This window comes from Apium graveolens, chromosome 6, assembly GCF_009905375.1.
Source record: "Apium graveolens cultivar Ventura chromosome 6, ASM990537v1, whole genome shotgun sequence".
Lineage (NCBI taxonomy): Eukaryota > Viridiplantae > Streptophyta > Magnoliopsida > Apiales > Apiaceae > Apium > Apium graveolens.
Genome location: NC_133652.1, coordinates 130,592,555 through 130,620,498, shown reverse-complemented (window position 1 = coordinate 130,620,498; position 27,944 = coordinate 130,592,555). Strand labels below are relative to the sequence as shown.

Below are 27,944 nucleotides of genomic sequence, written 5' to 3'. Positions count from 1 at the left end.
AGATTTATGTATATTTATGAATTGTAATAATGGCAAAGAAAATGTAAATTTATTCAGAAAACCTTTTAAGGTGTATTGGCAGATAATTGTGGAATAAAATGACTTGTGATTATTTTTGGGTATTCATCTCTGAGACTATAACTTGTGGTGTGTGTGTTTATTGTAGGGTCGCAGTACAGAGTAATCGATTATTTATTAAGATTGGGTGTTATTAAGGGAAATGGAACTCGTGATAACCCGAATCCCCGACCCCGGATTTGGGGGTGTTACAAACATAAACTTCCTCTTCGAGTTCTTCAATTAAGAATGCACTCTTCACATCCATTTGGAACACCTTAAACTTCTTATGAGCAACATAGGCAAGAAAGATTCTTATTGCCTCTAGCCTTGCAACTAGAGCAAATGTCTCATCATAATCAATGCCTTCTTGTTGTGAGTAACCCTTTGCAAACAGTCTTGCTTTATTCCTTGTAACAATGCCCTCACTGTCAGTTTTGTTTCTGAACACCCACTTTGTGTTAACTACAGATCTGTTCTTTGGTCTTGGCACAAGAGTCCGAACTTTGTTCCTTTCAAAATCATTGAGCTCTTTTTGCATTATTGTGACCCAGTCAGCATCTTGCAGAGCTTCTTCAACCTTTTTAGGTTTAGTTTGAGATAGAAAAGAATGGTAGAGACATTCATTTTGAGTGGCTTTTCTTGTTCTTACACCACTCTCAGGGTTTCCAATGATTAAGTCAGGTGTGTGTGACTTAAACCATTTTCTTGCAGATGGAAGTTGACTCCTTGAAGACGAACCTCCCCATTGATCCATAAATTCTCTGTTATTTATTTGATTAGTATCACTGTTGTTTCCTGATGCTCCCCCTGAATTAGTGTTCCCATTGTTATCAGTATTTGACTATCAGAATTTAAGGAAGTTGAGTCTGATGATCTTTCTACATATATCTCTTGAGATGAATCACTTGTTGTAGTCTCTGGATTTTATTTATGTTGCTACCCCCCAACATATGCTTCATTGTCAGAAGAATTTCCACTATCCTGTGGAATCTCAAAGCTTTGAGTGATATCAGGACTTAATGAATCAGAGTCAGGATTTAAAAGTTCAGATAAGGTACTTTATTTTCAAATCTCAATCTGTGATGGTCATCTACATCTTCTAGACCTGTTATCTTCTTGTCATCGAAAGATACATGTATAGATTCCATGACTGTTCTTGTTCTCAGATTGTAAACTCTGAAGGCTTTTATAATCAACGGATAACCCGTAAATATTCCTTCATCAGCATTCAGATCAAACTTGGTCAGTTGCTCCGAATGAGTTTCGAGAACAAAACGCTTACAACCAAATATATGAAAGAACTTTAAATTTGGTTTCTTTCCCTTCACCATCTCAAATGGTGTTTTTCCATGCTTGTTGATCAATGTTGCATTTTGTGTAAAGCAAGCAGTTTGCACAACCTCAGCCCAGAAGTAGGTAGGAAATCTTGCTTCCTCTAGCATGGTTTTTTCCGCTTCTATCAGAGTTCTATTCTTTCTTTCAACAACTCCATTTTGTTGTGGAGTTCCAGGAGCAGAAAACTCTTATTTCATCCCCTTGAGTTTGCAGAACTCTTCCATAGAGCTATTCTTGAATTCAGTTCCATTATCACTTTTGATGATTTTCACTTTGTATGATGATCCTTTCTCCAGCTCCCTCACATGATCAAGAAGAATGGATGGAGATTCATCCTTGGTGTGCAGAAAATACACCCATGTGTATCTTGTATATTCATCAACAATTACGAGTGCATACCTCTTCTTGGCAATTGACATAACATTCACTGGACCAAAGAGATCAACATGAAGTAGATGATATGGTTCAAGAATTGAGGATTCAGTTTTACTCTTGAGAGAAGTTTTTCTTTGCTTGGCTTTCTAGCCGAGTCACATAAGCCATCATGAGTAAAAACTGTATTGGGAAATCCTCTTACAAAATCTTTCCTCACAAGTTCATTGATATTGTTGAAATTCAGGTGTGAAAGTCTTTTATACCAGTTCCAGCTGTCTTCCACAGATGCTCTACTCAGTAGACAAACTTTTGAATTATCAAAACTTGTGGAGACCCTGGCTTCATATAAACTACCATGTCTCACACCAGTCAATGTGTTCTTGCCATCAGACTTTTTTTTCTTTTTTTTTTTAAGTAAATTGCTCCCGGTTGTTCAATCATTTGATAGCCAGAGTCATTCTTTGATAAATGATCACTGACAATTTCACAATGCTCCTTACAAAAGTTGACATGGTAACCTCTGTCACAGATTTGACTCACACTAATCAGATTATGCTTGAGTCCTGCAACTAGAGCTACATTTTCAATGATGACATTTCCTACTTTGAATTTGCCATATCCCAAGATTTTTCCTAAGTTGTCATCTCCATAAGAAACGCTTGGGCCAACCTTCTCCTCAAATTCTGATAGCAGGGATTTATAACCAGTCATATGTCCTGAGCATCCTCTGTCCAAGACTAGAGCATTCCTCCTGTCACCCTGTAATCAGTAATTTAAATCAGTTAGTATTTTTAAGGATCCAAACTTGCTTAGATCCTTTGGCCTTTTTAAGTTTGTTAACATATGCAGCTGAAGACTTTTTATCAGAATTTATGTTAACATCCTTACTATCAGTATTTATACATGCAGAAACAGATTTTGCTTTAATTAAAGAGGGTTTCTATTTATAATAATCATAATACAAACTGTGATACTCTTTACATGTATAAATAGAATGCCAAATACTTCCACAATGAAAACAAAGACTTTGTGGTTTATATCTAACTGTTTTATTCCCAAACTCTGATTTGGAAGAAACAACATTTATCTTTTTATTCTTCTTGCAAGAATTAGCAAGATGATTAGTGTTACCACAGTTTGAACAGGTCTTTCTAGGTGCATTAGGTAGGGTTATATAATTTCCATTCTTATTAACACCTACCTTGTCATTCCTTTTTTTCCTAGACCTTTTCTTCTTGTCTTTCATGTCCAGCTTTTGCTTAAGTTGTTTCTGAGTCATTGAACCAATATTTACTGAATTTATGTGAACTTGTTCACTCTTTTCAGTAATTAAGTTTGATCTAGGTGTTGAGGTAGTACCTTCCTCATGAATGACTTAACAGTATTAGCACTAGGATTAAACTTAATGGTCTTTATTTGAACCTTGTTCAGTCTGACCTTGCTATCAGTTTTTATTGGTTCTTTATCTTAGTTTCTTTTCCACTTTTCTTATCAGAATTAGATCTAGTTGAGTATCCTAATCTTGATCCCTAACAACCATTCTCTAGAATTTCCTGAGTTAGTCCAAAGTTTAATGACTTCTCTTTCTTTTGCTAGCTCCTTTTCTAGATAAGCATGTTTTTCTAGCAGTTTTTCCTTAACATGAACAACATTATCTCTTTCTTTTTGAATTTCTAGCATGGAAAGCAACTCGGTTTCTAGGTGATCATTCCTTTTCTTTAACACAGAGTTTTCACTCTTAATTCTATTATTCTCTAAGGTTTGATCCCTAAAACTAACATGCAGAGACTTAAGAAATAATCTTAATTCATATATATCATCAGTATCAAAAGAAAGAGTAGTCTGAGGTACCTTTAATTCAGCATTGTTAGCCTCAGCATCAGCTTTTGCCATGAGAGCATAATTGACTCCATTATCTGAATCTGATGAATCATCCCAGTTTCTCTTCCTTGAGATCAAGGCTTGTTTCTTCTTAGCTATGGGTTTTCTGCAGTCTGCTGCAAAGTGTCCAATTCCATCACAGTTGTAACATCTCTCTTTTGACTTGTCAAGTTTTCCAGATCTTGATTCCTTCCCATCAGTAATTCTCCTGTTGTTCCTCTTATCAGAGTTTGAGGAACTGGAACCTTTTCTGGAAAATCTTCTCCCTTTCTTAAAGTTCTTGTAGACCATCTTCTTGAAGCTTTTAACCAGTAGGGCAGCCATCTGTTCCATATCTTCATTGTTATTATGATCACTGTCAGTATCTAATTCAGTATCAATATTTGAGTCATCATCAGTATTTGATGATTCAGTATCTGACTTTGCAATCATGGCTTTTCCTTTAGAGTAGCTTTTTCTCCTAGCTTTCTTCTTTGGCTTCTCTTCAACCTTTAGTGCAACTGGTCTAGCTTTTGATCCTCTTCTCTTGCTTCTTTGCTCCATCTCTAGTTCATGAGTTTTCAGAACTCCATAGATCTCATCTAGAGGTGTGATGTCAAGTTGATAGTTATCCCTTATTGATGTGACTTTATAGTCCCACTTTTCAGTGAGAGCAAGTAGGAACTTCAAGTTTGAGTCCTCCAAATCATATTCTTTGTCGACAAGGGATAAGTCATTCAGCAACTTCTGAAATATGTCATAGATCTTAGTTAGGGCTCTTTGTCCCTTGAGTCAAAGTGCTCATATTCTTGAGTAAGTACTGTCCTCCTGTTCTTCTTTATAGCAGTTGTACCTTGACACTTTACTACTAAATCATCACATATCTCTTTTGCTGTATTACATCAAATGACTTTATTGGACATAACACTATCAAGACTGCTGTTGAGGATGTGTTTGACCTTAGCATCCTTCATGATAGATGAGATATCTTCAGGAGAGTAGTCCTTCATGTATTTATCTATCATCTTTTCTGGTTCTCCTGCAAGCGAAACAACTACTTTCATCGGTCTGTGTGGACCATCATAGATCTTGTTCAAATATTCAGGATCTGTGGCTTCCAAGCACATGGCCATCCTGACTTTCCAGATTGGATATTCATGTATCTTCAGGATAGGAACCTTGATTGCTTCATACCTACTCATGTTGCTGCTTATCTGTGATATGGCTGGGGGTGGTGTGTTGGTGAGATTGCGTAGCTGTATGAACAGTTACGTGATAACTCAACACGAGAACAATACTAGAACAGGACAGGTTTATAATACTACGTATACACAAGAAATCAGAAGAAATGAAGACAAGGAAAATACAAAGAATCAAAAGATTAGAAGAAATCTTGAAGTTTGTTTACAGGTCACTGAAAGAAGTTCATTAATATGATCATGCTTCAGTGAAGAATAAAGACTAAAGACTTTTAGGGTTTCGGAAATGTTGAAGATTCAGTGTATAAGTGCTACCAGAAGATTTCGGTGTATTAGCATTGATTGAAGATAGACAATGTTCAAAGCATATGAATCTGAAGAATTGAAGACATGGTTTAGACAAAGGTTAAAGAAGACATCTGCAGTCTTGAAGATATACTCACTGAAAGGAGTTCATTTATATGTCCAAACATCAGTGAAGAAAAGTGAACGAAGTATTAAAGATTGTAGTAACAATGAAGACGTTGTCTAAAGTACCAGAAAGGATTCTAGTAAAAGTACAGTTGTTTATTGACAGTCAGTGTATGAAGGAATAAAGTTGAGGCAAGCTTAACAATTTAATCAAGGCTATAATACGAAGACCTGAATTGGGGCTAGTCGTCTGTGAACCAGACCAGTTGCACTATGCGTCAACAGCCCGTGAAAGGAATCTGGTATTATTTATATAAGAATTGTTAAGTTGAGGAACGTACTTGGATTGAACGTTTATCTGTTAAAGTACGAGAAAAGGTGCGCAGGGTATACAGCTAGACGGCTCGAGGGATTGGCCTAGTTCAAAGTTTAATTACTAAATTAAATAAATTTATTTGATGGACTTTAATATAATTTATTTAATAAACTTAAAATGATTTATTTTATAAACTTTAAATAATTTTATTTGATAAATCTAAATTAGTTTATTTTATATAAGTTATATTTAAGTTTAGTTTATAAATTAATTTAGTAACAATTTAAACTTAAACAAAAAGAAAACAAAAAAAAAAGAAAACAAAACAAAAAGAAAACAAAACAAAAAAAGAGAAAACAAAGAAAATAAACAAAAAAAGGAGAAAAGAAAACAAAAGAAGAACAAAATAAAACAAAAAGAAATAAAAATAAAACAAAACAGGTGCCTCTTTTGTTTACTAAAGGATACAGGCACAAGTAAATCACACGGTTGATTTTTGTTTAAGTACATTCCCTGTACTCTCTGTTGGTCGCCAGTTGCTTTGGACTGAATAAAAACTAAGGCAAAATAAACACTCGCCTCTCCCTTGGAGTCGCCATAGAGCAGAACACAGGTGATCGCCATAGAAATGTTGTAATATTCCCACAGGCAATTCTACTCTACTGTACTCCTGTTGTCGCCACAGAAACCTCAGCCACATATTTATTGTACATTCAATAAATTTGTGTGGTCAATATTTTACCTACACATCTTTATTGAATATAAAGTCTACACTTTGAAGCAGAATGAAAGCTATAGTAGTTGTTATGTTTATCTTCTTCTCCAACAAAAAGAGAGCTGATAAAACAAGAAGCAAAGATTTATAGAGAAGCTCTGGCACCTTGAATATCCGTTTAACTTCTCACCAGAATAACGTTATAATGCCCGATTTAACTCTTGTATATTCATAGGGGCATTATAATCGTTACCCGGTAATTAAATCCTTAGACAAACAAAATCTAGATCATTGTATACGGTTTAATTTGTTGATCTTTGTAGAAGCTAGGAACTTTGTTGTTCATAGATTGTAGCCGGTTAATTTATTACCGGAGTGTAGCAACAACCTTCGAGTATTTATATATGAATATATACTTCCCCGAATATCTTGTGTTCCTCATTTTATTATTCCAAACACTATTCACCTCAAGAACACGGAACACTAACCGAGCACTAGATCTATATCCGCTAAAGATTCGAAAGAATTTTTAATTTTGTGATTATCATATTCAACCCCCCTTACGATAATTCGGGACCTAACAATTGGTATCAGAGCTGACTGATTGACACACAAATCAGGATTCTCAAATAAATTTATTTTATTAATTTGAATTTACTTAATTTATTTTATAAATTTGATTTAGGAAATTTATTCTATAAATTTAATTTAAATAAGTTTATTATTTAAACTTGAATAAGTTTACTTTATAAACTTAATTTAAATAAATTTATTCTATAAATTTGATTTAAATTAATTTATCATTTAAATTATTGTAAATAAAATTTTTTAATGTAATTTATTTTTTTTGGTTTGTTGCTGCCAATTTTACTGATTAATTTGCTGCCAGAATTGAGGTGCTCAGTTTGTACACTTGAATAGCTGTCATGTTCGTGTATTGTAAATGAATGAAATGGTAGAAATCAAAAATCAAGTGAATGTAACAAACACTCACACGCGCAGTCCGATTTTAGCAGATATTAAACAAAATAAGAGGTGGACCATTGCAGTACACGCGCAGCACTCGCCTGTACATGTGCCAAAACAGAAGCCTCGCGCGGGAACCGTACAGGTGCACACACACGGCAATTGCACGCGCCTTAAGTCTTACTATACATGAGGTTGCCACAGAGAATATTCACGCATGGAGATAAATTAAGTACTCCTCAACTCTAGTCGCCGCACAGATTAATAATTCTAAGGCAAAGACTCTAAGTTGCGACCTGTGCTCTCCTGTAAAGACTGAGCCGATTTTTTTGATTACCTTGGTCGCCAGTAAGCCTGTATACAGTCGCAAGTTAGCACTTAAACAATCTTGTAGCCACAATTTTTTTACTATTTTTAATTTATTTATTTTTTCAGAAAATTTAAAATTATTAAAATTAAATTTTTCTTAAATAATAATGTTACGACCGGTAGTTCTAAATCTTATTTATAATTGTGTGTTTATATTTGAGATTTAAATTGTGTGGAATTATAAATGTGGGTGATCTATATGTTGAGTGCCCATAAACTAAGTGTTTAATGTATTAGTTTATACAAAAATTTTCGAAAGGAAGATCTTATTATTTAGTATTTTTAAATGATAATCAAAAGTATTTCATTCTATAGGAAAAATCGATTTTTAAAAATCTTTTAACAAAAAAAAAATTTCAAAATTTATATCATTAAATTTCTAAAATCATAAGCTATTTTATGATATATATTTTATGATTTATGGAAGTGTATTTATATTTATAGAAATTGTTTTATATAGATTGGTTAATTTTTAATTTGCAATTTACTTAGTTGCCCATGCATGCATTTTACTTCCAACACAAGATAAGGGCAAACTTGGAAATTCCAACCCCACTAACTACTACTTCACTAGCCAAAGTACATAAATAACCTTGCATGCAAATCTTGCTAGTAGTGGAAGAAGGATAGAATAGTAAAATTTAACTCCATTTACTACATACCTTTGAATATTATTATTTGAATAACCAAAAGCTAGTAAAAACACTCAACCTCACCTCATTCTCACTTCACTCCACTCCACCCTCTCCTCTCTTCTCCCTCTCTCGGCCGAAGCCCCCACCCCCCATTCTCCTTCATTTTTCATTCAAACATCCCCCCTCCATTAAGTAATCTCACTTCCCATATATTGTTCATTTATAATCCAAAGAGTTTATGATGAAAAATCTATGTTTTAATCTTGCATGGTAGTGTTTTGTTAAACTCAAAGTGAACACCTTTGATTCTTGTTAATCTAAGGTTTTCACCATGGGATAAATTAAAATGGGGTTGATAATGGCTAGACATGAGTGTGGCACACTTGTGCAAATGTTGTTTTCACCCTAATCCATTCGGCCATGACTTGTTAGGAGCCGAATGGATGGTGTTCTTGTTGCTTTGTTTGATTTTTGTATGTTTATGTGATAATAGCATGGATTTGGAAATAAAAACTTGATAAAAGTCTTTGCATGCTAAGTGATCATAATAGTTATGGCTAATTCTAGGCTTGCATGTTGATTCTATGATGAAATTTATATGGAAACCATATTATTTTTGGCTTGTAAGTTCGAGAGCATGCATGTATAGGTTCAACTCATGATTTTCGAAAGTTCTTGATCATTTGGATTGATTTTTGTTAATAAACTCTAATTTCAGTTGAGTTAAGATATTAACTATGATTTGTGCTCTTTGTTATGTGATTTTGATTCGTATTTATATGGAAGATTTGAGTTGTTATTTTCGAAATTGTGATGACTTGTAATTAGTGTATTATTTTGACTCTTGTTTTGCTATATTGTACTTTAGGTAAGGGTGATCTCCACTAAGCCAATATTGTATGTGGGAGTGTTAGCTCAGTAGTTTCCCTTGGTTGAGGTTTATTTTGGGTTTTGGTTGATGTTTGGTTTGGCTTGTCAAGTGGGAAACATGGTGGAAATGGTACATTAGATTCTTCAGATTTTCAGTTTGGTATCATGAGGTTTAGGGTGAGATATGACCTTGTCATTGTAATGCACTTTGAGGCCCAAGCCACCAGAAGCTAGTAATAGGAGTATATTTTAGATTTTAGATGTGAATTAGAGGTTTGTAGGTTGTTTGGTTAGGTGCACGAGTGAAAACGCTAAATCTGTTCCACAGGGGACAGTTTGACTGCAACCTAGAAATGAGGAGTTTTGACCATGTCATGGGTAGGCCCTCACTAGGCCTTGGTTGGCCCTAGTTAGAGGGAGTGTCAAAGGTGTTTTTCCAGCCATAGTTCATAGGAATTGAGTTATAATCATGTGTCACAACTTAGTGCAAAACAGGACACTTTTCTGTCTAGAAAATAGGGGAACCATGGACTTTAAGCTTAGGCCTAGGGAGGCCCAAGCTGGGCTTTGAGTCACACCAAGTCTGGGAGTTACCTTATGATTATAAGAGTCTAGTGTAGAAGTTTGGGAGTTAAACTTGAGGTGTAAGGGTGTCAACTATACTCAAGAACCCATTGATGTCATCCTAAAATCACTATAATGAGCACATTCACTTAACATTTAGTTTTAGAGCACTTATGAGTGAGGCCTAGGTTGACCATCATATTTGTAAGATAGTATGAGGTCATTATAGTGTAGGGCCTAGGTCAGGGTCAATAGGAACTTGATGGTTTAGGAAAGGCACTTCGAGTTATGAGGTCAATATTAGGAGTTTTGACTAGTTTAGCATAACTAAGTGACTTGAGTAAGTGGAGTGAGATCATCCAAGCTTAGTGATGCAATATAATGTGTTGATATATTATTATGTACTTAAATGTGTTATGTGAGCTTATGTGGCTATGTGAACTATTATGCTTATAAGGTAATTATAAGCATGTATGTGTATATAGGCTTAAGTGCCAATGTGCTTAATTTCGGTTTATAATTAGGCTTGAGTTGGTGAGAATATATTATAATGAGGTTATTATTATTTTATGTAGGCTCACGAGACGAGGGTAAACTTGCCATTAAAGTCGAGTAAAGCTCCCAGTTGCTCCCACCTGCCAGTCAAGTCAAGCCTTTCTCAAGGCAAGTGTTTCAACCTACCTTTTTGTTTACACTGCAAGTGTGTGCTAACCCAGCTTTTATATATGATGCAAGTATTCTAAATCTCCTTGATATACATATATATATGATCTTAGTGTTTTCAATTCTATATTTCCTATTATATGCAAGTGCCAGGAACCCTCAAGTATCTAATGCAAGTAGTTTAACTTTACTTGAAGATTGCTATGCAAGTAACTCAAAACTCATACCAGGCGAGTATACCAAAGTAATTGTGATGATGAACCCTGTATAAGTTATACTCAGTAACCTTATCTTGACACCTATAAGTCAGTTATTCCTTAACGTTGTTCATGATTGCTTGATAATTCTATTTTTACCCCTAAACCACGATACCCTGTTATACTTTGAATTGATGATTACCTCCTTTATATTTTAATACCTATGTCTTATCTGGTACCACTACATTGAACCTAGTTTGACCAAGCTCTTTTCAATAACCCTGTTAAACTTCATTACCAAGTCCTTATAAATCTTGTTTAATATTGTAATCTCTTAAAACATTAAAGGTGCTTGTCCCTGAACACAAGAGAAAGAAACTGGATCCGAAAACTGTTGATTGTATCTTTCTGGGCTATCTTGAAACCAAAACTGCTATGAAATTTTTAGTATTAAAATCTGACATAGATGGTATTGTGGCGAAAATGATAGTTGAGTTTCGTGATGCAACTTTCTTTGAGGAAGTATTCCCAATGAAGACTAGTATACCTTTGGGTAGTTCAGAGGATGATCCCACTCACACATCGACTTCTATTCCTGATCATGTGGAAAAGATGACAAATGTGGGGGTGGATCCTAGTAGTAGCTCTACTCCTAACGAAGTAGAGGAACCTAGAAGGAGTAAGCGTGCAATGGTAGTCAAGGACTTTGGAAGTGACTTTATCACTTACAATGTCGAGGATGAGCCTTGAACTTTCCTTCAAGCCATGGATTCTTCAGAGTCGAGGCATAGGAAAGGTGCTGTAAAGAGTGAAATTGACTCAATTGTTTCAAACGGAACATGGGAGTTAGTTGATCTCCCTCCCGGGTGTTCTAATATTGGATGTAAATGGATCTTCAAGAGGAAGCTAAACCCTGATGGCTCAATGGATAAGTACAAGGCTAGGCTAGTTGCTAAGGGCTTTAGGCAAATGGAATGCATCGATTATTTTGATACATATTCTCCAGTTTCCCGAATGACAACAATCAGAATGTTTATTGCATTGGCTTCTGTACATGGTTTTATCATCCATCAAATGGATGTAAAGACAGCTTTTCTTCATGGTGACCTTGAAGAAGAGATTTATATGGATCAGCCTGAGGGATTTGTTGCTTCTGGTAATGAGAGGAAAGTATATAGACTAATCAAGTCCATCTATGGCCTTAAACAAGTACCTATAGACTAGCATAAAAAGTTTGATGAAACTGTTTTTGACTTCAAGTTTTAGTTAATGAAAGTGACAAGTGTGTCTACTATAAGGTTTGAGGTAATGATTTTGTGATTGTGTGCTTGTATGTAGATGATATTTTATTGTTTGGAACCAATATTGAGATTATTAACGAGACAAAAAGTTTCTTGAAGAGGCACTTTGAGATGAAGAATATGGGTGAGACTAGAGTGATTTTTGGGATCAAGTTGACTATGTCAACTGATGGAATAACTTTATCACAGTTTCATCATATAGAGAAATCTATACTTGAGAAGTACGGTTATTCAAATTGTAGAATCGCTAGTACACCATATGATTCAAAAGTTGCCTTAGTCAAGAATAGTTCAGGAGTTCATGTGTATCAGTTAAGGTATTCTCAGATTATTGGGAGTTTGCAATATCTTGCTAATGTGACTAGGCCAGATATTTCTTATTTTGTGTCTAAGTTGGCTAGATATACAAGTTGTCCAAATAAGACTCATTGGGAGGCACTGGATAGAGTTCTTAGATATATGAAGGGAACTATTTCCCTTGGCTTGCATTACCGGGGAGATTTTCGGGGGTACTCGAGGGGTACAGTAATGCAAGTTGGATAGCTAAGAAACCTGGTTCCAATGGAGTGACTGGATATGTGTTTACCCTTGCAGGTGTAGCAGTGTCCTGGAAGTCTTCTAGACAGACTTTGATTGCTCGGTCTACTTTTGAGGTTGAGTTGTGTGCACTTGATGCCACGGGGACAGAGGCTGAATGGTTTATGGACTCATGAGTATGTTAATTGTAGTAAGCAAGCCGCTTCCTTCCATTTCTGTTCATTGTGATAGTCGTACAACTATCGACAAAGTCAGAAGTGTAAAGTATAATGCTAAAACAAAGAGACACATCCAAGTTAGACTAAAGTCTACAAGGGGTCTTGTTTCTGATAGGATTATTGCTATAGAGTTTATAGGTACTCAGGATAATATAGCAGATCCGCTGACTAAAGGGCTTGAGCATGCTATAGTCCTTAAGTCGAGGTTGGGGATGGGACTGGTAACCCATCATAATTCATCAACAGCGGAACCCAATACACCTGAGAGGAGATCCCTCGAAGTGTATTCAATGTGGTAATAACAAGTTGAAGGATGAATTGGTAGTACATCTACCATATACATTTAGATACTTATGTATCCGAGTCTATCCCCTATAAACCTTAAGAGGTACTTGAACTGCTAGTTAGCAAGAGTTCTTTGAACTCTGAATGGGGTCAAGTCGTTTGACGAGATGATAGCAGTACATCTCTGGAGATGCCCAGCTAAGCGAATGTAATTGTGTGGACGCAATTAGAGGAAAGGGTTATTCCTCGAAACATTTGATGAACAGGATCGAGAGATTACCATTAACGTCTCAAAGCCGTAGATTGGCACCATAGCCTTTGACTTGTCGTCGTCTATGGAGTGTGGTTACACCCAACGGATAAAGATTCAAGGTAAAATATTCCATCTGTATCCGGTAGCCATCGAAGTAGAGGACTTAGGAGGGTTCAAACCCGGAAGGGTACCGACTCTGAAAAACATGTCATGTATAAAATCTGGTATGCAATTTAATTATGGATTTGTGGGGGATTGTTAGAAAATGAAAATTTTGAGGCATATTTTATATATGTTCTTGATATGATTTCCGGAAGCTAACACTTGGAGGTTGTTCCTTGACATGAGGAATTAAATTTTCATATTTGTATCTAAGACATTTTCTTAGTGGAATACATGAATATATTGCGACAAAGTTGCTTGTTTGAAATGGGTTATGGGGATTTTGTCCCACATTGATATTGTAAAAGAAAGATATTGAGTTTATATAGCATCTTGTGTTAGTGTTGTTTACAACTACTAGCATAAGTGGAATGCTTGTGTGGCATAGTAGGAACTCTTATATTTTTCTTTTCTATTACAAGTTTAATTATTTATATTGATTATTTAATTATTATTATAAAGTATATTGAGTAAGGACTATTTTAATCATACCCTGAATATATTTTGTAATATTAATTAATCAGGATATAATATAAATAATAAGGAAAACCCATTTTGTTTACTTTTTTCGTTTTGTTACTTGGTGTACCACATCGAGTAAAATAGAAGAAGAGTAACTTGAGATGCCTATATATTGAGAGGTACACTTGAGATAAACAAGACACAAGTCTCTGTGCCTATCTCGCAAACATATATGAGTTGCATAGGTTTTATGGGCAAACTGAGGTGCGAGTCGCCGTTGATCATTGTTGGTTCTGTGGCCAGATTGATCTGTTGATGTTTTATCCTGGAAGCGATATTGCTGCATTCCATCACAGCTTAAGTGGGGGGCAATAATCTCTTCAAGAACAGTCAAGTCCTCTTGAAGGGTTTGGCGACTCAGCTGTTGTGTTCTTCTTCTTATCAAAATTTGGAAAGCGGTAAGAGATAAGTTTTCTTTACTTTCTTTGTCAATTACAGTCTTTATAGTTTGTTATTGCCTTCGTGTTTTGTTTCGTTAGTTGGTTATTTGGTTATTTATCTTGTTCTTGCTATTATATATATAACTGCTCATTGTTGCTGTGTAGTTAGAATTATACCCCACAAGTTCTTTATAGTTCAAACTAGAGATCTCGATATGAAGCTCAAGTACAGAATGTAGACAAGTTAAATATCCAAGATTATCAATCAACAAACGATATAATCAGTTAGATTGAAAAGTCTACAAAAGCAGTTTGAAGAGTACAAGATTAAAGACCAAGATTAATTGACAAAGGAAAATCACAGATTTACAGGATTTGCAAAGATGTACTAAGCCAAAAATGAAAAGCTTTAGAGATAACTTAAAGTAGGGTTTAGTTCATTTTATTGCATGTTGTGTAAACCTGTGTTTACTAATCTATAAAGTAAACACTGGCCCTTTACTTTTAATTGTATCAAATAGATCTAGAATTTCTCGTAACCCTCTCAAGGAAGAAACTGAGTTCTTTACTTACAAATAACCTAGGATTTGTAGCAAAACACTAGCTTGATTTTAATATAAAATGAAGTGAGTTTTGAAATATTGTGTACACTGTTTATTTTCAGTTAACATAATATTACTGCATTTCTTATCTGTTTTGTTCACCAACTAACAAACATTCAAAAAGGTTTAAAAATATTCAAAACACATTCACCCCCTCTGTATTCACCCCCTCTGTATTGTATTCATTCCCTAACAGTTAATCTTTAAAAAGTTTGGTGTGTAAGTCGGACATAAATATTAGCAAATATTTGCACTCGTGTTTTAAGGTATTTTGAGCCGTTAGATGCCAATAATTATTTGATTATTCTTTCATTTCATTATTTTGTAATATTTTTTCAAATAAAATTGTAATAATGATTAATTTTTGGACAAATGACAATATAAAGATATGTACTCATAACCACTGAGATAAAGTTTTGAATAATTCATAAAGAAAGTTATATATTTTAATGATATTAGCAGGATATATCACACCCGACATGATTAAATAAATGAAAACAATTTTCATGAAAAAAAATTAATTGATATTTAATAATCTTTTTGCAAATATCGTATATATATTTATTAATAAATTATTATTATAAGTAAACCTTCCAAACCTCATCACCCTACTAAATTGACTTTTTAATTCGTGATGAACCTCGAGTGTTCTAAAGTTTCCTGTGAGCATCTCCGTAAATTGATTAACTAAATCATCTTATCTAAAATTTTGTTGAATTCAATAATACTAGTTAAATGATTAGCTATAGTCAAAATATTATATAATATATATTTTTAAATTATAAGATATAAAGGGGGCGTGGATGACTATAACAACATAGAGATATAGCAACAGATAGATATATAATCTGAGATAAATAATATCTAAATCTTTTGTTAATACAAATTATGATTGAAGTATTATAATTTTTAGTTAATATTTATATAATAATGCCATGCAGACTTTTTAAGTAATATGATAATCGGAGATGAGCTAATACACCAAAAAGAACAATACAACGAAGAATTTGCTAGAAAAACAATGCAACCCAAGGAAGACAAAGAAGTGGAGCTAGCAATGAGCGTAATTATATAACGATAGTGCCCCCACTATTGTCAAACAAAGTACTTTTACGATGTGATAGAGGCCAAATTATATGTCTATATCGCAAATTGTAAGTAATAGAAATTACTAGAGTACCTCATTGCAGCCGTAACCTTTCTCCGCCGTCATGCGCATATATTGTTAATTCAGTTTATATGTGTGATTCAACTTTCCCTCTATACGACGTCGTGGCAAGGCGATATCGACGTCGTGGCAAGGGAATATAACGGTCAAAGTAACAGAGAAGGGTATAACGGTGAATTAAATACAATTAAATAAAGCAAAGTTTAATACGTCAAGAAAAGAGATAAAAAGACGCGTAGGACCCAGAATAACATGACGTGGCGGCCTTTACGGATAAGCAATAAAGCCTAATCACATATATATTCTCTTTCTCCCCGCATGATCAATAAGGTACGCACGCTTAATTTAAAAAAAAAAACAATTTAAATCCACTCGACGTCATATTTCATTTACTGGACCATATTCTATTAGAACTAAAATACAAACCTAACAACCACTTTGCTAAAAAAATTAAACCAAACATATCCAATTTATCCCGCTTTAGCAAGGCCTAAGAAAACTTAAGATATAAACAGCTTTCCTCTCATTCATAAGAATAAAAAAACTGTTTTTGAAAAATTCCCGGCATGCGTGTGTATATGCACAATATATAAAAGTGTAAAACTTCAACTAAAAAATGAAAATAGTAAAATTTGATGGCATAAGTTAAAAAATAGGCCGAGACAAATTTGAACCTCTGATATTATTCACGTAGGGATTACCAAATTTCAAATACAATTAACATATCTCAAATACTTGGAAATAACTGTATGAGAAGAAAATAGCTGCTTTAAAAATTGAAAAATAAACCATGAATCTCAAACACTTCAAAATCGACGATAGTAAATATGATGTAATTTCTCGTTTCAAATAATTTTGAATCGGGTTAGAGAAATTAAGGTCCAAATTTTCAGAAACTTTGGAAGATTTAGAGTTGTTTGATTTTTTGAGTTCAAGTGTTGAAGGAGGAAGTTAACATCTTTTACATAAATGGATGACCAAGTAAAATGGATATTTTAACTATGAGAGCATCTCCAAGAGAGACTCTAAACTCACTCTTTAAAAATAATATAAAAAAATACCTCTCAGCAAGATAATGCAGGTTCAACTCCAATAATAATTTTAAACTCACTCTTTATATATTATTTTATAATTAAAAGTATATTGAAATTATAAAAGGACAAAAAAAAAAGGAGATAGAAAAAAAGTGGAGAGATTATTTTAATATAAAATATAAGTTAAAAGTTATGTAGAGGCTCTTAAAATTGAGAAGAGAGAAGGTGCTTTTAAGTTTTTAAAGAGTGTTTAAAAGTTACTTGGAGCTCAAATTTTAACATCAATCTCTATTTTTAAGAGTTTGTTGGATATGCTAAAGCCTCTCCCTTTTTCACTTGTGTATTTTGCTAAAAAATTAGTTAATTAAAATAAATAAATAAATTTAAATAAGAAAATTCTAGTTAGTTTTTTTTTCTTTGACAAGAAGTCTAATTAATTTTTCTATCTTTAAATATTAAATTTTAGAGAACACATGCTTTATTTGGGTAGACAAGAAACAATTTTTAAACATCCTACTTTAGAAATTAGGCCAACCTTATTTATAAAACAATTGTGATATGCGAAAATTTATAAGAACTCATAAAATGAAACAATCTAAATAAATTATATATTATACCAACTTTATATATTAAATAAGAATGGCGCGTCAATTAATTAATTTTATTAATATATATGATATACTATAATATAAAATTTTTAATTAAAAAACATGATAATAAATTGGAAATCAAATTAAAAACACTTTATTTATTATTATTATTATTTTAAAAGTAAGGTTTATTACTTGGTTCAAATGAAATTAATTGTAATTATGATATATTGGAGATATCTGAAAAAATTATTAAAAAAAGGGTAATTACTTATTTGAGAAAGGGAAAAGAAAAGTGTAGTGAATAAGAAAAGCATATATAGAGCAGAAGTATCATGGCTTTACAATAAACCAAACTCTTGACACTTCCATTCCTTGCGAGTTTAGACAACAGGTGTGTGTCTATGTATATAAATAAATGTATAATATATCTCTCTCTCCCCCACCAAACACACCTCCAAGCCCGTTCAAATAATCTCTCCTCTCTCCTCTTTCTCTCTCTCTCTTATATCTCTCTCTCAACCTTTTCATCTATACATAAAACCCCAAATATCTATCTACACACCCCTTTTGATTTATTACTACTTTTGAGTATTCCCAGTGATTCAACTTTTTTAATTTCTCTAATTGTAATTATCCACTGATTGATCGTGATAATTAATTCTTGATTGATTATTCATGGAAGTCGGAGTGGAGTCGCCGGAGAAAGGTGTCACTGTCAACGCAATCGCCATGGATTTCCCGGTTTATGACCACGGAAACACTATCTGTTCGCCGCCGATGATCCCTCCCAGGATTCGCCGGAGACTCTCCGAGAACAAATCCTATTCGCCGTCGAGTGTTGAAGAGATTGAAGCCAAGCTTCGTCACGCTGATCTTCGTCGACAGGTCGCTCTCTCATATCCTCTCTCAACTCTCTCTCTCTCAACTCTCTCATATCTCTCTCTCAACTCTCTATCTCTCTCCCGTGAGTTTTCTACTTCTTTCTTGTAATCTTGATGTACTTGTACTTTGAATTTGTTTTGTATAGTCCACTTTTTGTTAAAGGACAACCAGAAAATTAAATCTTTGAGTTTTCTTGTTTTATTGAAATTAAAAATATATTTATTTCGTGGCAAACAAAAATATTTATTTAGTTTGATGAGGGCAACTAGTAAAAAAATTTCATTTACTTCCTTTTTGGTTGTTTGAAGTAAAATCATACAAAAATTAGGATTGATTAAGTAAAGGTAGGATTCTGATTCTTTTGTGTTATTTAATAGCAGAAAATGAAAATTTGATTGTTTTTTGTTGATAATCTTTAACTTCTGTTTTATCTTGAATTTGATATGCTTTTGTTTGGTGCATATGGAAAGTGGCCTAATTTGTAAAGGGTGGTCAAGTTAAAAAGATTGCTTTCTTTTTGGTTATGTAAAATATAATCTTAAACAAATAATATATCAATAGAAGGTTATATTTGGGATGGTTATAATCTGTTATTTGTTCATCCCTCTTTTTATCTTAATTTTGGTAGGTTGTTTGTTTGGTGCATAGGAAAAGTTACCTAATTTATTCAGGGTAGTTGAGAGAAATACAAGTTGAAGTCGGTCAAGTACTAGGATAATTAAGTTTTGGTTGCTCAAGTTTTTATTAGATTCGAGTAGTTGTCTCAGTTTTAAATTGGAGTTTTAGGTGGCCTTTGAGTTGTTTCTGGTTACAAAATTAATTGTTGTTTTTCCCTTTTTTTTACTTTCCTTATGATATATTTTACCTGTGTAAATTGTAAAATTTGAAGCATAAGCAATAAAACAAGGGAAAATTTTGAACTTTGGAGGGTGGCCATCAGGATTTACCTACAATATGTTTATGTCGTGTTAATATTTTGTTAGTATTGTTGGACTATTAATACTTACACATATGCAGTCATTGTTGCTTTCTGGAGAATGCTACCTTAACATTAGTTTGCAGCTCTGATTTTTATAATTGATCCCTTGCAGAAATTCTATGAGAACCTTTCGAGTAAGGCTCGGCCAAAGCCAAGGAGCCCATTGCAATCTCCATCACGTGATGAAGACCTTGGTCAGCGCCTGGAGGCTAAACTGCAAGCCGCTGAGCAGAAAAGGTATTTCTTTGCTGAATGATGTGTTTTTGATCAAATATTACTGATGTTAGAAAAGTTCTACGAGGCTAAAGTAGACCAGTAGTATATAATGATTTTTTTGGAGTAACTATCTGTTTTTGCTATTCGTAAATGGGAAGATTCTGATTCTGGTTTGGTTTTAAATTCCTTCAGACATCAGTCATTATTGTTAAACCTTCTGTACTAAGTACATGAATTTTTATTTTCTGAAAACCTTCTGCTGGAAAGTTGGCTGTATTGTTTTTTTTTTTTTGTTTTTACTATGCATCTGATCTAGATCTTTTTTTTTTGCTTGATTGTGAAAGCGTAAAACAGTCTTTACTTGTTGTTTGCATAGCCAACCATGGGGCTAGTTGGGTATAAGTTTTACAGATAATTTCATGTTGTTTTATTACAAGAAGCTTATGCAATTTTAGGCGTTGTAGCTGCTATTTAGTTAATTTGTTCTCTTTGAGCGATTTCTATTTTTTTGTGTTTTAAGATTCCTAGATCTTGGGATAAAGTGATTTTTTTTTATAACATCCTAATGTTTCAGGAGGAGCCTTTTGGATAAGTCCAAAATGCGCCTAGCTAAGTTGGATGAATTGCGGCAAGCAGCCAAAACTAGTGTAGAAATGCGTTACAAGAAGGAACGTGCAGAGCTAGGCACAAAGGTAGAGTCACGAGTAAAAAAGGCGGAGGCTAATAGGATGCTTATTTTAAAGAGTTACTGCCAACGGAGAGCAACACTAAAGGAGAGAACAAAACAGTCATTATCAAGACGTATTGCTCGAGATAGCAAGTATAAGCAGCGTGTGCATGCTGCTATTTGCCAAAAGCGTGCTGCTGCTGAGCGGAAGCGTCTGGTATTACTGGAAGCTGACAAGACCAGGGCAGCAGCAAGGCTGCTGCAAGTGAGAGAAGTTGCAAATTCTGTTTCTCAAAAGCGAGAAGTGGAGAGAAGAACATTAAAGGATAAACTGGAAGACAGACTTCAGCGGGTAACACTATGTTTATCTATTCCTGCATATACTTTTGCCTCCATTCATAATTTGCCACAACTTTACAATGCTCTGATAGTGGATATTTCAAGAGTGCATGTGTGAGGTTGCACATGCCAGAATTTACTTTTGTATGGGTTCTAAATGTTAGGGTTGTCAATTTTGAGTTACGGTCGTGTTCGTGCCGTATCATATTTTTGGTTTTAAAATAAAGGGTCAAAACTAACACGATCCAATAAATAATTGACCCACAAAACCTTGACACTAACCAGACCCGCTTATTAAATTATTTAATAGATTAAATTGTATTATACATATATAATTGGGTTGACCCCGTAAATATTATTTTTGGTTCGAAGGCACTTGCATGGGTTGTGCAGGTCGTGTTCAGGTTAAATGGGTTGACCCCGTAACCCGCCTTTTCGATGTGGGTCAATTTCGGGTCTAACCTGTTTTTGACCTGACCCATTTAGCAACCAGCCTAATCTGTAAATTTAGTGTCGAGTTCGTGTTGGGTTGGCGGGTAGTTTTTAATTTTGACAACTTTGCTAAATATTCACTGTTGCACGAACCCTCGTTTACAATCTTGATTGTCCTTGGCCTTACATATTACCTACATGTGGAATGAAAATACAGGCAAAGAGGCAGAGAGCGGAATATATTATGCAGAGAGCAAGGATTCAGAATTCTATTCCTGTCAATTGGATAAAAAGACAGCAAGCTGACTATCTTTCTAGAAAATTAGCAAGGCATGTAGTTCCTCAACTATAATCTTCTGAAATGTTAGCTTAAGTTGATATTCCTTTTTAAAAAATAAATCCGCTATAAAAGATGATTGATATAACCGCTTGGCTTGCAGTCTCAGAGTTCATTGTAGCTTGTAGTTTTTAAAGGTTTGTATTTTGTAGGTGTTGGAAGAGATTCCTTAAGACGAGGCGAACTACCTTGGATCTTACCAGAGCTTATGATGTGCTGAACCTCAATGAGTCTAGAGTCAAGACAATGCCATTTGAGCAACTTGCGTTATTGATTGAATCAGCTTCTACCCTTCGGACTGCGAAGGGTGTACTTGATCGACTAGAAAGTCGGTTAAAAGTTTCCAAGGCTGTTTCTTCTACTGCCAATTTTTGTGCCCTCAATGACATTAGTCATCTACTTAAGAGGGTTGCATCTCCCAGCAAGAGAGCTACTCCTAAGAGACCTGGCCGAAGCAATGATGCTAAGAAACAAGGTTCTGTGAGAGGGACAACCAAAGTTCCTGCTGAATTATCTCGATATCAAGTGAGAGTTGTCCTCTGTGCATACATGATACTGGGTCATCCGGATGCAGTATTTAGTGGTCGAAGTGAGCGTGAGCATGCGCTGGCCCTGTCCGCTGAGAAATTCATTGAGGAGTTTGAATTACTTGTGAAGATAATTTTAGATGGTCCTCTTCACAGTTCTGATGAAGAGTCTGACCCTGCGTCAACAAGGCGTTGGACATTTAGGTCCCAGCTCACAGCTTTTGATGCTGCATGGTGCGCTTACCTAAATAGCTTTGTTGTGTGGAAGGTAAAGGACGCAGAATCATTGGAGGAGGATTTGGTGAGAGCTGCCTGCCATCTTGAGCTCTCCATGATGCAAAAATGCAAGCCAACTCAAGGAGATAGTATTACTCTTACTCATGACTTGAAGGCCATACAGAAACAGGTTTTACTCTTTTTGTCATTTGTCACACATTTGAAAATTTTCCAAGATATAACTGTGTAGTACTGATTGTGCTTCTCTATTATAAATTCTTATCGGGCCAGGTGACAGAAGATCAGAAGCTTTTAAGGGAAAAAGTGATGCATCTGAGCGGAGGTGCAGGCATACAGCGCATGGAGAATGCTCTTTCTGACACACGGACAAAATACTTCCAAGCAGTGGAGAATGAGAGTTCTGCAGGGTTCCCACCAGTTACTCATATTTTATCTCCTAGTGTGGCTATGCAGCCTATGCCAGGCTCTTCAGCAGGCTCTTCTTCTGATGGTTCACTTGGGAAAGATCTTGTAACACAGAGGGGCGAGAGACCAAGCCATGTAGTCCGATCGTTATTTAAGGAGGATGGAGTTGTATCACGCAAAGAAAATGCTATCCCTGCACGAAGTGAGGAACTGGCTTCAGAGAATGAGTTAATGGTAAATGAGATTATTCATGAGCCGCGTCACATTTTTGATGCTGCTCATGCTACTGAAGAAATCCATGATAGTATACAGGTTGGTAAATCATGTTTGATAAGTTGATATTACATTTTATATATATGTACATTGACTACTGTCTAAGTATTTCGCTTGTTATTTCGCAAATGCTGCAACTTCTCATATTGTGTACTTGTGCAGGAAAAATTGCGAGCTGCAATGGAGAAGGTTTTCTGGAATAGTGTTACAGATACATTGAAACAGGATAATTATGAGAGAGTTGTTGAACTTGTGAAGGAGGTGAGGGATGAACTTTGCAACATTGCTCCTCAGAGCTGGAAACAGGAGATAACTGAGGCAATTGATGTAGACATGATTGGTCAGGTACTATGCCCACATCTTATTTTCTCACTAAGCTCATGAATGTGTTCCCATTTTACATTAAGAGCATAATATATTTTTGTTCACCCCTTGCTTCTTTCCATCAGGTTCTGAATTCTGGAACCGTGGACATGAATTATCTTGGGAAAATTCTAGAGTCTGCGTTGGTCACCTTACAGAAGCTCTCTGCTGCAGCTAATGAAGATGAGCTCAAAGAAACCCACAATAATTTGTTGAAAGAACTAGCTGAGTTATGTTATGACGGAGATGGTTCAAAATATTCCCATGTCATTGCATTGGTTAAAGGATTGCGCTTTATCCTTGAACAAATTCAGGTATTTAATGATATTTATTTTATGTCTTTTGCCAGGCAACTAAACTATCATTGTCCACTGAGGCTTGGAACTGCAATCCTGATACATTCTTATCTTTTAGATGGATGCATCATTATAAACTTTTTTTGGGTTCTGATGTATCTCATGGCAGGTTCTGAAGCAAGAAATAAGCAGAGCACGTGTGAGACTTATGGAACCCCTATTGAAGGGTCCTGCTGGTTTAGAATACCTGGAGAAAGCATTTGTCAAACGTTACGGGCCTCCATCCGGTGCATTGACTTCTCTACCTTTGACAACTCAATGGATTTTATCGGTATGGGAAAACAGAGATCAGGAATGGGGTGATCACACCACTGCTCTCTCAGATTTGAGAAATAGAAATGGAGCTTCTGGCCAGATTCTTGTACCTTCCACAACTCTTAGAACTGGCGGAAACTTATCTGCAAGGACTACTGGGAGCCAAGTTGCTTCGTTTTCTTTAGATGCTCAAGGTAAATTCTTTAAATTCATCCCTTGGGTCTCCTTGTATCTAACTTAAATTAATTATCCTAAAGTTGTATTTCTCCTTTTTTTTTATTTTACTAAATTTTTGAAATTTGAATTTGTAGCAACAGATTATCGACAACTCGAGTGCAAAGGAGAAAAGATTGATTTGTTAGTGAGGCTGGGTTTGCTACAGTTGGCGAACCAGGTTTCGGGTCTGACAGAGGAAGTGATGCCTGAAACTTTGAAGCTTAACTTTATAAGGTTAAGAGCTGTACAAGCTCAAGTCCAGAAGATCATAGTTGTCGCAGTCAGGTAGGTTGCCAGAAAATACTTTACCTCCTTTTTCTGATTTATATTTGTATTTCATCACCATTTCATTAAATGTTCATAAATTTGTGTTTCTGCAGCATTCTTGTTTTGAGACAGACTCTTCTCAGTGAGCAAATAGTGAAGAATGCTGGAGACATGGATAATGTGATATCAAGTTGTGGAGATAAAGTATCTGCTCTTGTGGATACTGTTGAGGATGCTGGTGTAGAAGAAATAATCGATATCCTCAGTAAGTTGGTGGAAAAATATGATATATCTACTGATACTGTGAAGAGTCAGTCCAGGAGGAGTGTAATGGGAAGAATGTTAGTAAAGAGCTTACAACCTGGAGATGCTGTATTTGATCGAGTGTCTCGTGCTATATATTTGGCTGCAAGAGGAGCGGTTCTTGGAGACATGGAAGGACATGGAAGAATACTAACAGAAAATTCACTTAAAAAGATAGGCGCAGCGGTGTTAACTGATCGGGTGATAGAAGCTGCAAAAGTATTGGTGATAGTAGCTACGGTGTCAGTTAATGTTCATGGGCTATGGTACTCGAAGATCATAGAGAACATGTGAAGAAACTGCAGAATGCAGATGGCAAAAACTAAAAAGTGTGGATAAAGTTTATTTTAATTGCTTGATTCTCCTGTATATATGTCAAACTGACTGTAAATTGTAAAAAGTTCTAGTGTCAGATGTCGATATTATAGTGTAGAGTCGGACTACGAAAAGAGGAAATAAATAAACCCTCTTCTGTATTTAGATTTCTTCCTTTGAAGATTTGTTGGTTGAAGGATGTATGTTGGTGGTTAATAATATGAAATTATTCTCTTTGCATGTATGTAATTACCGACTCGGATGTTAGTTGCATTGCAGTTTGCCTTTCAGTTAATATTAGGTATGAGTATGAGTATAATTGGATTATGGATTATTGGTTTTGCATCTGATTAAATTGTTAAGAGCGTGTCAATTAATTGTGGTTACTGCTAAAAGTTGAGGATATTTTTTTTTAAAAATAGAACTTAAAATCTAGTGTAGTTGCGAAACCAATTACCTTTCAAATTCAAGTCGTTTAACCTTTAGGATGTCATAATTTTAATTTTTTTTTTGTTTTTCATTTTTCGCTGGTATGCTCTGGTGATATATCAGTGAAAATTATAACATTTATACTTGATTTTATATTTGATACAAAACAAAAAAAATGTTACTTATTTTTTACTTTTTATTTCAAATATAAGCGTTGCTCTTTTTTTTATTCCTTTCCTTTTTCTTTAGCCGTCATATATTGAATTTGAATAATATTAGAGGTATCAAATTGCTACCTAAAATTGATCTCAAATGTCTGGTGTTCTTGTTTGTTTGTTATTAATTAATTAGTAATAATAGACCCCCTTAACAAAAAATAGTGAACCCCTACATTTACATAAATTTCAATAATAAAATTATTTTAAATTGCTAAATCATTAATGACATGCCACATCATTTAAAACAAAATTTTGATATCTCGTACACTAGCCAGTAAATTTATTTTGTTAGTAGAAAATGTGATACTCACAGATCTCAAACAAATCTTGTTACTCTTTTCAAGTATGGGACTGAAGTAGTGGTAGGAAAGCTTTTGTCAGGAAAAAAAAATCCCCAATTGTCTTTTGTTACAAATATCAGAGAAATACTCCAGCCGTCCCTTTACTAAAATTTTAGCTAACATGGTAGTATTGGTTTTGTCAATGGAATGTGTAAAGACGTGTTGTAAAATTACACATTATTTATTATTATCTATATTATATTATTAGAGCATCTTCAATGCCATTGATGGTTAAATTGGACATATAAGATATTATGTAAAATTAGTATAATAACTCGTGCGTGACATGAGTCATTTTCTAGATTTTTTGTATGCATCATGCAATTATAATGTTTGTAGAACAACTCCAACAATATCCTTATATTGGCTCTTCAGTCAAATTTTGAATTTTGAAGAAATGGAGATAAAATTTCTCTCCAACAAGCTCTATGTCCCCCTCTATAACATTAGGAGTTTCGAATGCTTCCTCACTTTTAGGAGTGAATATCCCCTCAACTATTATTATATTATATTTTTCCTACCCGTTATTTTAAATTTAATGAATGAATATAAACAGGGTATTAAGTGTACGTTTAAAACGAAACGATTAAACTAAATCTAGTGAATGCCATTAGTATGTTTACAAATAAAAAACTACAAATTAACATATATGTTGAATACAGAGTTGACCAAAATCTTGAATTTTATTTAAATAAACTATATGTACTGCTCTATACTATTACTGATTTCACTACTAACTTACAATTAACTTACTCAAATTAAAAAGATAAAAAATGCATAATTGAAGTCAGAATGACTTGCAATCATAATATACAATAATGTAAAATTTACATTATTATTATTTTTTTAACAGAAAATTTACATAATGGTTAATATTAAAGTTGATTTTAATAAAAAATATTAGTTTTTGAAATTCAACGTATGTATGTATGAGAAAATGCTAATTTTTTATTTACACTACTGTTAACAAAGTAAGATTAAGTTATTTTTATGTGTGTATGTTATCATGTAAATTATTTTATGTTAAATCTCTTAGTAAATTATGATGGTTTCAATTATTTATATGTTAAATATCTGATTTACGTACATGTATAATCATTATTAACATCTAGTTAGATAATTGATTACTTAAATAACATGCATTTATAATTATTCAAAAATTAAAATTATGTAATAAATAAATTGCTATAATTTATATATGGTATTCACATTATCACTGATAAACAATCCATATATATTTTTTACACAACCGGGTATCAATCATGGTTACAACATAAAAATGAATTATATATTTTTAAAACTTATTATTGATATTCATGATTGTTTTCAAGAATTCGAAAGAAACATTGTATTTATATCGTTATTTAAACCGTTTTTAAGTTTCTTTCATTACGACTCTAATATTTCTTCATATAATAATTTGATAACATTTTATACTATTCTTCTAAAATTAGAAATTTTCAGTTCGATAAAGTTTTATAAATATCAGTTGAACCGGTTAATTCCTTCAAATTATTGAACAATATATGTGCTTTCCTTAAATAATATAAAATACATTGAATCAAATGCTACAATATAGTATACATATAACTTTTATTTGAATAATTCAAAATATTACAATAATTCAAATTATTTGTACAATATTATCTTGATCAATGAATATTTGCTGATCTAAAACAATTCTTTTTAAAAAGTTCATTTTTTTAAAGTGAAAAATGAAAAATAAATCGATTTAATATATCATAGTAGTTTTAACAAATCTAGTGAGATCTCATTTCAAATTTCAAATATTCTTAAAATTGGGACAAATCCCAAAAATAATAATGCGTTACTAGTGAATTTAATAATTTTAATATAAATAATCAATTGACTTGATCATATAAAGACCTCAAACACATTAATTTATATTAACATACGATATTAAAAAATTTCACATTATTGGTAAGATATTCTCGCCGAGCTTGTAATGTAAATTTACTAAACGTAGAATGTGAGGA

The 27,944-nt window shown here is 33.9% G+C and overlaps 1 protein-coding gene across 2 annotated transcripts; it reads left to right on the top strand.

Moving 5' to 3' along the window:
• The first annotated feature begins 17,945 nt into the window (after positions 1-17,945).
• On the top strand, positions 17,946-25,208 carry LOC141667492 (uncharacterized). Of its 2 annotated transcripts, none has more exons than XM_074474014.1 (11): positions 17,946-18,475; positions 19,564-19,688; positions 20,242-20,686; positions 21,323-21,435; positions 21,595-22,375; positions 22,477-22,923; positions 23,047-23,229; positions 23,334-23,561; positions 23,713-24,052; positions 24,176-24,359; positions 24,455-25,208. In XM_074474014.1, the coding sequence occupies exons 1-11, from the start codon at positions 18,266-18,268 to the stop codon at positions 24,936-24,938; spliced, it is 3,540 nt and encodes a 1,179-aa protein (XP_074330115.1). In that variant the 5' UTR covers positions 17,946-18,265; the 3' UTR covers positions 24,939-25,208. The 2 variants fall into 2 exon arrangements, with proteins under 2 accessions (XP_074330115.1, XP_074330114.1); XM_074474013.1 differs by having other exon boundaries at positions 17,947-18,475; positions 24,170-24,359.
• The last annotated feature ends 2,736 nt before the right edge of the window (positions 25,209-27,944 follow it).